At 48.3% G+C, this 13,133-nt stretch overlaps 5 protein-coding genes across 5 annotated transcripts; 1 reads left to right on the forward strand and 4 right to left on the reverse strand.

The window, feature by feature from the left end:
- Nucleotides 1-100: 100 nt before the first annotated feature.
- FMAN_05652 (putative ADP, ATP carrier protein (ADP/ATP translocase)) lies at nt 101-1,446 on the reverse strand (the record flags this gene model as incomplete). The annotated part of the gene is made up of 4 exons (XM_041827665.1): nt 101-898; nt 951-1,027; nt 1,133-1,154; nt 1,408-1,446. The coding sequence occupies 4 exons, from the start codon at nt 1,444-1,446 to the stop codon at nt 101-103; spliced, it is 936 nt and encodes a 311-aa protein (XP_041678605.1).
- Nucleotides 1,447-5,395: 3,949 nt separating this feature from the next.
- On the reverse strand, nt 5,396-5,904 carry FMAN_05651 (putative ribosomal protein S25.e.c7; the record flags this gene model as incomplete). Its single annotated transcript, XM_041827666.1, has 4 exons — nt 5,396-5,421; nt 5,500-5,723; nt 5,783-5,820; nt 5,902-5,904. 4 exons carry the CDS (start codon nt 5,902-5,904, stop codon nt 5,396-5,398), a joined length of 291 nt encoding a protein of 96 aa, XP_041678606.1.
- Nucleotides 5,905-6,249: 345 nt separating this feature from the next.
- Nucleotides 6,250-7,048, forward strand: FMAN_05650 (putative 40S ribosomal protein S5; the record flags this gene model as incomplete). Its single annotated transcript, XM_041827667.1, has 3 exons — nt 6,250-6,389; nt 6,470-6,653; nt 6,731-7,048. The coding sequence occupies 3 exons, from the start codon at nt 6,250-6,252 to the stop codon at nt 7,046-7,048; spliced, it is 642 nt and encodes a 213-aa protein (XP_041678607.1).
- Nucleotides 7,049-7,381: 333 nt separating this feature from the next.
- FMAN_05649 (uncharacterized protein) lies at nt 7,382-8,215 on the reverse strand (the record flags this gene model as incomplete). The annotated part of the gene is made up of 1 exon (XM_041827668.1): nt 7,382-8,215. The coding sequence occupies one exon, from the start codon at nt 8,213-8,215 to the stop codon at nt 7,382-7,384; it is 834 nt and encodes a 277-aa protein (XP_041678608.1).
- Nucleotides 8,216-9,219: 1,004 nt separating this feature from the next.
- FMAN_05648 (uncharacterized protein) lies at nt 9,220-9,974 on the reverse strand (the record flags this gene model as incomplete). Its single annotated transcript, XM_041827669.1, has 2 exons — nt 9,220-9,703; nt 9,751-9,974. 2 exons carry the CDS (start codon nt 9,972-9,974, stop codon nt 9,220-9,222), a joined length of 708 nt encoding a protein of 235 aa, XP_041678609.1.
- Between the last annotated feature and the right edge of the window lie 3,159 nt (nt 9,975-13,133).

Below are 13,133 nucleotides of genomic sequence, written 5' to 3' on the forward strand. Positions count from 1 at the left end.
TTCAACCAGCGGACACCATGTCAAGCCCGCAGATTAAGATCCCCCCGGATTCCTTATCCCCCCACACACATGTCTATACAGGGTATGTTATACAAAGCGCTTATTTGAAGGCCTTGCCGAAGAGGAGGACCTGGAGCTGATCGTAGATGGAGAGGACACCAGCACCGGCAACACCACGGAGAATGTTGGCACCAGCACCCTTGAAGAGAGACTTGACACCCTCCTTGGCGACAATCTGGCGGGCAGCATCCATGGTGTTCTTGTACTTGACGGCCTCACCAGAGGTCATCATCATGCGTCGTCGAATGGTGTCAAGAGGGTAAGAGGCGATACCGGCACCAGTGGTGACGATCCAGCCGAGAGCGAAAGAGGCAAGGAAGTTGTTGGCCAGGTTACCGACAAGGACGACGGGCTTGATGGAGTCGTACATTCCGAAGTAGAGACCACGGTAGACAACGATACCAGCAACGGAAGGCATGAAACCACGGTAGAGACCGGCAATACCATCAGAGGCGAGGGTCTTCTTGTAGACATCGACGAGACCGTTGAACTGACGGTCACCACCCTTCTTAGCGTTCTTGGCATCGTTGGCAAGACGGGTACGGGCGTAGTCCAGAGAGTAGACGAAGAGGAGGGAAGTGGCACCAGCGGCACCACCGGAGGCAAGGTTACCAGCCATCCAGAGGGCGTAGCCATCCTTGTCCTTCTTGTAACCGAACATCTTCTTGAACTTGTCACGGAAAGCAAAGTTCAGAGCCTGGGTAGGGAAGTATCGGATGACGTTGGCGGTGTTTCCTCGCCAGAGGGACATGACACCCTCATCGGCCATGGTGCGCTTGAAGCAGTCACCGATGCCGGCGTACTTGCGGTCGAGACGACCGGTCTTAAGCATCTCATCCTGTTGGGAGTTAGCGACTGAGATTGAGCATGCATGATCGTATTTAACTGACCTGGTTCTGGATGAGGAGCTTGACACGCTCGATGGGAGCGGCAGCGGTCTTCGAGACGGCGGCGGAAACACCACCCACTATAAGTTGTTAGTATCATAGACGAGGCGTTTGTTCGTCAAGCACGACAAAGGACATGGTGCCCAATGTTTATGTTGATAAGCGGTAGCGACGTGGGAACATACTCAAGAAGTCGGCCATGAAGGGCTAAAAGCATGTTAGCATTCTACTCTGACATATTGCGAATATTGTGGCAGTCCTGTGGAGATGCCAGCTAAGCAAAAAACATCGCATCTTCATCAACCAAAACCCATTGAGTGAATTGCAATCGAGACATCCACATTCGGTGATCGATTGCGTAGAAAGACTCGCGGGGGGCTAATTGATGAAGACATCATATTTTGATGCCGCGGCATTTCACGGTCGAGGGGATCTGTGATGAAAGGAAGAAGAAACTTACCGGCATGCCCAAGACCTTCGGGGGTTGCTCAGCAGACATGGTAGCGGTTGTGAAGGTCTTTCCCTTAAACAAGAAGAAAGGATTGAGGGGAGATTGAGGATGAAAGAAGAAAGAGAGAGAATGGAGGAGTCGAGAGAAAATAAATCTGCGCCGACGGGGGGTGCGAGGTATTTGGGGGGAGGGAAAAAAATTGCGGCGGATCTGAATGAGAGGCGCTTTTGAGCGAATCTTTCCGGGCCGCGCTAAAGGGAGCTGGGACCCTAGCCAACCAAGACCAAACCAACCTGTACTGTCCACGGCAACAGTGCGGGTTAGAAGCCTGAGGCCACAGCCTCGCCCAGGTCTGTGTGCCCCGGGTACCCAAAGCGCCTCTGAGCTTTTTTCAGGGGGTGGACAAGTGGCCACTCAGTGGCGATCAGTGAACTGAATTGTGGGTAATTTTTGGCACAAATCCAGGTTTGAGCTTGCTGCCCGGCTGCAAGATGAGATGCCGGTTCACCCCGATTTTTTGTCGAGCGCCGAGACCTAGACCCATTCCAAGACATGGGAGCTCTCTTCGGGGTCATTTTTTACTGTATGGGGTACTGTACAATACAGTAGGTACCTACCTCTAAATTTGGTGCTTATAGGCTGTAGGCGGCACCTACGGGCTCCTGTGATGATTAGGTGACCCCCAGAAGCATCCATGATAGTTAATTGCCCTGCAGGCGGAAAAGTTTTCTGTGTGCACAGCATTTATGGGAAACAACAATAAATAAACCATTTTGAACCGATTTCTAGTCCATTGTGTTTCCATGGATTTCTCTCACCGCACTCACCATCATGTACTGTAATTGGCTTATCTCGATCAAATGTCGTCAGTCTCTCATTACTTTGGATACTATCTCTCTGCCATCCCTCCCTCCATCATGACATCCTTTCACCCACCTTTCCTAGCCCCAGCTCGTTCTCTAATCCACTAGCTTCCGGTCTCTCCACAGGTCGCAACGCCCGAAATAAGCCTGGCACACCTGGCACAGTGCGCAAGCTTTTTGCGTCAATCAAGGTGAGCCACGGCTGTGTTGGTCTTGGTCTCCTTGGATCTTCCTCATCGCCTACCCCGGTTTGCACCCCCTGGTTCAACCTATCCGTCCAATTGGTGTCTGTTTGTTTGAGCTGTCCTGGGGAACAATCTTTTTTTCTTGATCAGAATTTTGCTCGGGTCCAGTTCTGTTCAGCAACCGAGGAAGCTTCTAGCTCAGCGATCTCCTGGAGTAACCGCACCACCCCGGCTCAACTGGCTATGTATTGGCTTATCTGTGTCCATGAATATTGTTCGCTATGATACTCGAAAATTGTGAGTTCAATAGTAAATGCTTGTGATCAATTGTCCTGGCTTCATCAGTCTATTGGCAACGATATCCCATATGGAAACCAGAGGCCCACAAGAAAGGTGCTATAACGTTCAACTAACTATTGAATAGAACCCTTCTCTGCTTCTGGGAATGATTGACTTCATGTTGACGGACAACATGTGAACCAAGAGTATAGATAGTTCTTGCGGTCTGAGGGAATCATGGTGAAAGTTTATAAATATTGAAACCACGGGAGAGAATGTATTCCTCTTAGAGATTCTCTGAATACGGTTTATGAAGCTTCATGAAATAAGGTACCCAGACCTTGGCAGAAGTCTACTTCTCTCATGCTTCTATAATAGAGGCCATTAGAGGTACGCAGCTCTAGACAGCTGAAGGTTAGAACATAGGGCCTCTTGCTTAAGGGATGAAACCCTTTGCATGAGCTTAGTGGGCTTTTTGATGAGCTTGCTTAGACTTCTCATATCAAGTTCTGAAGATTTCTTGTTCTCCGAGGGCGGGCTGCGAGGATATGTAGCTTTTCTCAGACTTCGGTCGAAAGAAAACAAGCTCACCATCCCCTTGAGCCGAATGAAAAGTCAGCCACCGCCCTGCCGCCTCACTGATGTCTCTTTGGGAAATGTACCATACCATACAGTGTGAAAAAGGGCTTATCGTCATGTAGATTCGGCAACCTAGGTTTTTCTCTCCAGCTATGTCGTTCGTCCTTATTTAGTTTATCTCTCGGGACGCCCGTTTACTCAAGTCAACACAATCCGTGAACAGTAATGTTCGTCAACTTCATGATTAAAACCCTAATGACTTCGTTCTCTGCCTCTTCCTTAGAGAGGTTTATCATAGGGTCATTTCAAACATCTAACTATAAATCGCTCAGGATCTTGCCAAATGTTTTTGCTGACCCTCTTTGGAGCCATTGACCTATAAAAACCGACCTCTTGAAAAGGACAGAAGCCCTGTCATCTAGTCTCCTGCCTTATTATAGATTGCGATTTTCCGACACCGCGCTGCCACGAAGGTGAAACAGGCATCATGACTATATGATATCTGTTGCTCTGCTATACCCAGACTGACCGGTCTTTCCAATCTTACGGTCGTTTCGTTACATCAGTGGCCAAACCTCTGCCATTCGGATAGCGGATGTGAAATATATATGGCACATACGTACTCTGTACTATCTGTCCACAGACCAGGCAGCTACGTCCCATCTAGGTTAGAGTGTATGACCTGTGTCCATTCTCCATTGAGTTCCCTCCTGGCTATCAAGTAAAAGTCATGATAAGAGGACTGCCTCAATTGTTTACAAGGTACTGGGGGGCTTGATGCCTTTCCTGATTTATATGTATGTTCACATAATCTACAGCAAAACACGGTCCGTATGCTATGCTACAAGAGCATCTTCTGTAAACGTCAATACCACAACTAAATTGCCTACCTCTGAAGATGTTTCAGGTCACGTGCTACATTGAGACTCTTCAACGTGTTAGATTCTTGCCCGTGATGCAAGACTCCCAGTACAAGACTCATCTTCTCTGAAAGCTTGGAATTCGATATTAAGATAAAATTGAGGGTTTGACGAGAAACAAGGCTACGCTGGCACTATTAGGTACTACAACGATATCCAAGCAACCAAAGCCAGTGCCATAACCTGGTGTCTATGGGGAACGAAGGTAGGTGCTGACAGAGACTTTTACTTTACACCTCAGGCCTCAGCATACGCAGCGTTTGTCTGAGTCCAAAATGGTAACTCATTGTCGAGCTAGGTACTGAGGAGTAAGATGACAGACAATGAAATTCCTGGCAAGCACTGGAGGCCGCAGATGGAATACTAGTTCCTACTTGTGCGAAGGAGCAGAGAAGTCGTTGTTTTAACAGCTACACCGCATAACCTGGCAATCATTCTTCGCAATCCTCATTAACCTGTGTTGCTGGCATACGAAGTCGTCAGTCGCTCTAGTATGGAAGAGATAGGCTCTGGAATCAGAGTTAGACATTTCAGGTCAGCAGTGATCATAGTGTCGAATTTCAGTTTTGTTGGAGGTCCCAAGGACCCAAATTCGATTGCGAACCAGCATCGCAATTTGTAGCCAAACTCGGATCTCTGAGTCAAGAGTAGAATAGATTGACAACGATTTCTATGAGCCTTTGATAAAGGTAGTTGAGGACGCCAGAGCAACGGCCGCCTGCTCCAGTGAATCTCCCACCTTGTCACATGTGCGGGTGACCCAGGTAACCCTCGACACATTGTAGGCAACAGATGTTGGGTTTGCAATATCATATATCATTCAGCCAAGCTTCGGTTCAACAAGTGCTCATACCTCGCAATGTTTGATAGCCTGTCAAACGTTAAGTAGTTGCAGAATGGTTGTGGGAAATAGGACGGTGGCATATCTTCCCATACTATCGGGACACATGGTTGTAAATCACAAGGAACTATAGTTTGGTCGTTTCGAAGATTTTTCATTCCGTTGCCTTGTGTGCTAAAGCAATTCCGTCCCAATGCTTAACCGAGCATGAATAGCGTCCTAAACCAGGCTTATTTTTCGCCTTGCAACATCCTCCGACCATGCGGCCTGTCTATCGTCCAGGCCGCCCAGACGCACAATCGTGAGACTCAAGTTTATCGTTCATTGCATTTAGTCAGAACCACCGACGGCACGGGCTGAGGTCATGTTAGCAGTTGATCGGATACGGCGCATCGGGCCAGAATGTTCGTGCGAGAAGGGGGAGGAGGCCATACTGTAGATCTTCATCTTGCTGTGAGTGACCACAGGCTTGATGATGCCCTTCTCCTCGAGGTCGGCAAGGCACTGTCGTGCCAGAGAACCGTTGATCTTCATTCGGTCGACGAGGGTGGCAATGGTGACGAGACGGTAAGACTGCACATCCTTGTAGAGCTTCTCAGAGGTGGTCTTATCGAGAACGACGGCGTGTTGGGCCTTGTCCTTGACCTTTCCCTTGGACCTTTGATGATGCGTAAGTTTTTTTGGAAATCGTCGATGAACGGTACGCCTTATACATACCACTTCTTCTTTTGCTTCTTTGCTCCAGCGGCGGGGGCCTGATGTCCAAGTCAGTCAAAAATTCATGTTTGCAAAGTCTGTCGTCTCAGCGCTGAGGGAGGGCATCATCGCGGACTTACCATTTTGTCTGATGTGCTGTTGTCTGGGTTGGACAAGACAAAGTGTGGTGTTCAATCCGAAGACCTCGCTCGATTGACACTGCGCGATTGGAAAGTGGAAAGGGCCACCCCAAGATGTTGCAGGGCAGCCGAGCCCTAAGAAAAAAGAAGGTGCGACCCTGACCCGAGGTCAGTGGTTGCCCTGATTGGTTGCACTCGCCCCACCCTAAGCACATTCTGCCCTCCCATCGTCTCTCTCCAATCTCAGTTGCGCCCACATTGTAAACTTCGATTTCGAACTCCCTCCCACTTCGATCACAACTGTACTAACCGCAGCCCGTCAGTCCCGAGACCACTGCAACAGCCAAAATGTCTGACGCCGGCGAGATCGAGGTCGAGAACTCCGCCCTCTATGAGGTGCTCCCCAAGGATGTTGTCAAGGAGGTTGGCAATGTCAAGCTCTTCAACAAGTGGGACTACGATGTCGAGGTCCGCGACATCTCCCTGACGTACGTTTTGACTCTGAAGAAGTTATCTTGAAAAACTTCACTTGTGCGCGACGGGATGCTGACGGATGGCCTACGAATAGTGACTACATTTCCCTGCGAAACCCCGTCTACGTCACCCACACTGCTGGTCGATATGCTACAAAGCGATTCCGCAAGGCCAACTGCCCCATCATTGAGCGATTGACCAACTCTCTGATGCACCACGGCCGCAACAACGGAAAGAAGCTTATGGCTGTCCGAATTGTCGCCCACGCCTTCGAGATCGTACGTCCAACCTAAGAAGCCCCCGAAGGGGGAAATATTTTTTATTGGCCTTTGCAGAGTGCTAACATCAAGGGTAGATCCACCTCATGACCGATCAGAACCCCATCCAGGTCGCTGTCGACGCCATCGTCAACTGCGGTCCTCGCGAAGACTCTACCCGAATTGGTTCCGCCGGTACCGTCCGACGACAAGCCGTTGATGTCTCTCCCCTCCGCCGAGTTAACCAGGCTATCTCTCTCCTCACCACTGGTGCTCGCGAGGCCTCTTTCCGCAACGTCAAGTCCATTGCCGAGTGCCTTGCTGAGGAGCTGATCAACGCTGCCAAGGGTTCCAGCAACTCTTATGCTATCAAGAAGAAGGACGAGTTGGAGCGTGTGGCCAAGAGCAACCGATAAAAGGTGCAACGGTGGTATCATGATTGGAAGGGTTGGCTTTGGCGCGTTCCGGCTTCTTTCCAGAATTGCATTTTGCGTTCATCGGGTCTGGGAACGCGGCTAGGGATTTTCTTAGGTGGCTCTAGATTCAATAAAAGTCGAGCTCCCTTAGAGGTGAATGAACTAAAATTCAATGTATAAGCAAAAGCTGTCTGTGTTTATAATTATATTGGTTTTCCACGCCCGGCTTAACTGACTGTCTCGCCTATGGAGAGAAACTCAACATTTTGTCGTTCCCTTTCAACTCGTTGCAGTGGTATAATTGACTATGTTGTTTTGAGGAATAGAAGGCAACTAATCTAGACGGGATATCTTCTCTGAAATCTCCAAGCGCTGAAACATACCAGCATGAGGCATACCCTCTTCCCACCAGGTGCCCATCTCCTCATCTACTTCAAATCCCCATTTCTTCCAAAGCTGTACCACCTGCTTCTGCGCATGGACGCAGACGAGTCCTGACCACTGGGGAATCACCATGACGTCTCCGACTGGATTGAGATGTTCGAGGCCGACAACTTTGATGTTGGGATTGAAGTACGACGGGTGAGCTTTCAGCCAACTGAGCACTGTATTGACGAGAAGTCCAGAGATGCCATGTCCTCGGAACTCTTTGATCACTGCCAGTCGTCCTAGTTTTACATACGGCTCTTGGCCGTTATGAAACGTCGTCTCCCGGTCTTTGATATATGGCTTGATTCCCGACGATGCCTTCGTCTTCTTGTGTCCATTCTGGCTACCATTATCGTCTTGGAGGATCCCATTCCAGTATTTGCCCCCTCTCTCTGGGTGTGGGTCGTGCGGAAACGGCACCAGTCTGATGGTTCCGATCGGTGTTGAGCGTGTCGAGCTCTTCCGAGGTTGTATCACATTTCCCTCTTCGTCGCGAACTTCCAGCTCCTCGACCTTATTGACGCTAGCGTAGACAACCCAATGGCACGAACGAGGATCATCATCATCAACTTCGTTCTCGGCTGGAACATTTTGCTCCTTGACAAAGACTTGCTCGCGAACTTCCATGGCATCTAGGAAAGTTTGTGAGATCGACGATGGCTGCTCTTCGAGAGGCGCTCCACGTTTGTATCCGTCAAGCTTGCTAGGCTCGAGGAGACTGATGAACGGTGTCCCCATTTCAAGTGTTTCTTTGTTGTAGCTCCGTATATTCTTTGGTATGATTTGAAGGCAAAACTTGATCAACGTAGGGCTAACTTGTAAGATCGGTGAAGGTGGTAAATGTGGGAAATGTCCCTGCCGCGTGGAAAAGAAATGATCTGAATGCGTCGAGATAGCAGAATACCAACTACCTAGATTGAAGGCGCAAGGGAAAAAAAGGCAAGGTGTGTGATATAGGCACCTATGAATTGCTGCGGCTGGGTTCGGCTAATTTTCGAGCGTTATAATAAGAGTTATAAAATAAAAAAACAACCGAGAACTCGATCTTAAAGATGGCGACGTGGTTGATAGCAATATCAGATACACCCATCAAATATGATGTCAATCCACAGCGCGGGGGTCATAGCAAAACCGAGCTACCTATGTGCGGCGATTTAATCCTGCCTGAGTAGTTTCACTGATAACATCCATGGCTGACAAACAAACGTGGATTATCGATTGGTTTAAAATCGAAAATGTAACGTGCATCTGCTCGCCACTCCAGGATATCTTGAATTGTGTGAGAGGGTTTTGCAGCCATTACCACCCAGAGAGGTCATCACCACATTCTGTTGTTTTTGGGTGGACCCTACTTGAGCTTAACTAACACGCAGAGGATCTACTTTTCGATTATACAAGGCCCACCTGCTTGTTCCGTCAACGGCCCACCCGTCTTTCGTGTGTCGTTCGCTGTGAAGAAGCTTCTTCGATAATTGTACATAATTAGATGCGTAGAAAGTGGCAAACAACCATCATATTAATATATAACAACAGGACCACTGATGATGCAAGATCTAGAAACCCGAATCACCTAGACGTGGTTATTGGGAACATGTACTTCTTTGAGAGAATATCCCTTATGCGAATACCGACTTAGGCTGTCGATTAACACATGTATATTAGGAATCTTGCAAGTTAGAGGCCTGAACCGTTGTCAATCCCTTTCAGCACGTCTCTTGCACACATAAGAATCTATGGGGGTGTTAGACAGCTGCCTTGTCTAGATTTGACTCGAAGCTTCCGTCCTTGAATGGGACGTTGGCACTGCCGAAGTCAGTGTTTGTCAAAGCTGTACGAGCCGCAGCGGTCAAACTCTCCCAGGCAATAAGCGGCTGCTGGCCACCTTGGTCGTTGGTAAAGATCATTTGGTGGTTAGTGGGCCAGATGGCAGTATATCCCACTAAAGGACTGTTTCCGGAGAATGTACCAGACGTTCTCTTGTCATATCCTCCGTGTTGAGAAACTGCCATGCCAACAACTGTAGCACTTGTGCTTTCACCAGACAACCATATCACCGCGTTTTCCCAGTCGTGGCGATGTCCTAGTCCGGGAGAGGGTGAATCCTTTGGCATGTACCAAGAGTACATAATACCGTAGCGACCATTGTAAGTCCCGCCTCGTACGTAGACCTGGCCCGTACTGCTACTGCAACCTCCATTAGATGAGCCACTTGTGGCTAAGCCTCCACTAACAACCAAGTCAGCTCAGTTCGAGGACGTCTAAACTTAACATACCCAGTGTTTCCGTTACTATCAACCGCGGGAAAGGGCACACATCCGTTGAAGACCTTGAGGTAAGGCTTGTACTTCAGATAGAGTGAGCCAGCTGTATTGGATGGAACAGTTTGCGGAAACCCAACGACAGCATCGTGGTTAATAACAGCACGGCGCTCGATAGGTGATGCAAGGATACCTGAAGCAAGGGCAAAGCCCGACAGAAGTTGAGTAATGAGCACCATCTTGCTTGGGGTTGCTATCGGAAGTGAGTATTCAGTGGCAGACATAGGGGGGTATGCATACTTGGAGGTGGACAATATACCAAGTACGTAGCGGTAGCTCCGGTCTGTTGATCAGAGACTCGGAGGTCATTCTTTCAGCTGGGAAACTGCCAGCTTATAAGTTGGCCGTTCTTGGACCTCCGCCTAAGATACAACGTTAAACCGCAGGGCTTATAATGGCACGAGGCTGTATGAGAACATTGAATTGGCGGATTATATAGCAATCCCCGGTCGTAGCGTGTACTTTGTGCTTTGGGCTGCCTTATTGGGAATTATGGCCGAAGGCATAGTCTTGGGGAGAAGCAGTGTGGGGGTTTGCTCTGATTATGAGGTAAATGGGCTATGGTGTTAGTTGTGAGTTGGTTCAATTAGATGCTAGAGCAAGACTCAAGAATCGTTCAGAATATAATTGAGTTACTATCCTCTGCGAGTTGGAACGATTGCCCTGACATAACATACGAAGTTACGGAGTAGAGGTCTCAAGGAGTGTTGTTATGGTGTATCTCTAAGGTGGTTGGTGACGATGATCAGAAGCCCGTGGTGTAGTAGAGCATCTGATTGGGGATAGATCAACTTGACGTGGCTGTCAGGTGGGTGTTTGCCCCCGGCGGTTCTCCACTTAAGGACATGGGTCTTTATGTTATTCAATGGTCGACTGCCGATAACAGAGGAACTACCCGACGACTGCACTTGAACACCCCGGCATTTCCAATATGCACCTTTTTGTATTGGGATTCAAACTCGCATTCTCTATTACATTTCCAATGGCATAATTCATATTTCTTTTAGTCCAAATAAACTCAAAGACTTTGAATCAACATAAGGCTGCACAGGTGCTCGCACGTAAGGTCAATACGCCCGTCAGGCTTAGATTATGAAATTGGGTCGGCAGTCATAAACCAACTAATAAAGAAGAGCAAAAGCAGTACTCGGCTCCCATCCCCTGATAACTACGGTCACATATATATGCCGTCGCTTACAAGTGTGTAGAGCTCTGTATTAGTAGTGTTAAAGGGTCTTGTATAGACTGGTCTAGGGTAACGAAGTATATCAAACTTGAGTATTTCCTTCCGCATATTACACATGCAATGAAGCTTCGGTTTCGGTATGGGACTATCTAACTGGAGTCAGAAGCTTGCTTCGCTGGAGTTTCAAGCTCTGTTGGAATTGTGTTTATTGATGTGATTAAGTTATTGCGGACACGTTGGTATCCCATATGGCAAAGACCTTGATGATTTGAATAGCCACTATCCTCGATTCAACGTGTTTGAATTAAAATATGAAGACGAGCAGCTGCTCGTACCGATTTGACTAAGTTTTTAGGGTATGCAGCTATGAATGTTTCAGATGTTTCTGGTGGCACTGAATCCACGATACCAAAGTCACGCCTCTTTGTAAACCACAAGCCACACATGCAGGATGAGGTTGGCCGTGGTACATATCAGAGTTCTGGGCCTAACTAATGCAGGGTTGATGCAAGGATGTTGTAAGCATTCTCACCACGGATCTGAGTTCCGTGGGTTGTCTCAGAATTGGAGGCTTAAATTCCAACATGGCAGGGTCGTTATTCAATTTGGGTCATCAGGTTTCCCTCGAAGAGGGTGAAGTATCGATGTCTCTATACTACCGGAAATATGATTCCGTTTTATGTCCGGTCAATTGGTTGCTGGCGGTTGGTTGACCCTTTGAGGCTATCATGTAAGACAAGACATTCCTTTGATCAAAGTCGGTGGCTTGAATATGAATATCACACGATGCGCATTCTGGCTGTCTGGGCAGGCAGTGGAACCCGACTAAAGCAAGGGCACCAAATCTGCACGATGATTCATACAGATGATAGACCAAGAGCTAGAGTTGGGAATGTTGATGCGAACCCTGCATATAGATGGAGATAGATACATAGGTAAGGTACCAGACGATTTGGACGCGGGCCGTCGATGAGAGTGGGTTATACTGGCACGAGCCAACTCGATGACCGGACACATTTCGCATTTCGTCTGATCTGAGCATTTATCGTATTAGAATCTGCACGGACTCGCAGAAGCTTTCAGGATGTCGTCTCATTAATGTTACCTTGGTGGTGTGTAAGACGGCCCATGCAGTGTGAGCGAAATGGGCAAAGAGGGCTGCAGGTCTCCAGGGGAGCGGTATGTCAATGTTAATGGCTAATTCCGCCCCGTTTCTTTCCTTCGCGTCGTCTAGAATCTCGAGTTACGTCTAATCCCCAAACTCATGGGTGTCGATCCACAACCTCATTAACTTGCAGCACATACCGCAGACACTAGTGGAGGCGGGATGGAATTGAGATTGGGCATGATCCTAGAGCTCAAAAAGCAATTATTCTTCACATCTGTTAGACAAGTACATTGAGTTCCATGTATACAGTAAGAGATATGTTGGTACTGTCACAGACTTTGACTAGAGCCGGCGCATTTTGTCCCCTCCCGAGACCTGGAACGGTATCATACTAGCCCAACTTTCTTGACTCTTTTAGCACATAACGATCCATCTCAATGTTGGTTTCATCACTTGCGCCATACCTTTCAACCCAACAATAGCAAATCTCCCTTATTGTCCTATTCTCTTCTGGCAATTCTTTGACGTTCCTTTTGCCCTTCTTGGCGACCCTGTCTTGTCTATTCCATTTGCAGCCTACGCTCGAACCAACATCCATCCATATTCATCCCGCAAAAAGGCTGAGGCCACCCCTCGATCTAGAACCCTTGCCAAAACCCGCCGCAAGCTATTTCGCGTTTGCTCAGGGGGTTTGAATTTGATTTGAGCAACCTGCCAACCAAACTGAACAGCTCACTCGGCAACAACGCTCGCTTTGGATCAACTCGGCACATTCGAACACATATTCGCTACCTTGTGCCTGTGCCTACGCCTGTTCAACGCCATATCATATCCTGTCCTTCTCGGAACTGCGCTGCAGGGACAAATTCCAAGATCCATGAGCCCGCGATTGGTCGACGGGGCACACGTTTAACGACAGCTCCTGGCACTGCGCTCTGATATATGAATTCTTAATGAGTTCAGTAGTGCAACAAAGACCAACCGCCGTACTCATAAACTCCTGGCCCGACCTTCTCTCGAACCGTTAAAGCTTATACCCACCTC

The sequence above is a fragment of the Fusarium mangiferae genome, assembly GCF_900044065.1.
Source record: "Fusarium mangiferae strain MRC7560 genome assembly, contig: FMAN_scaffold002, whole genome shotgun sequence".
In the NCBI taxonomy this organism is placed as follows: Eukaryota; Fungi; Ascomycota; class Sordariomycetes; order Hypocreales; family Nectriaceae; genus Fusarium; species Fusarium mangiferae.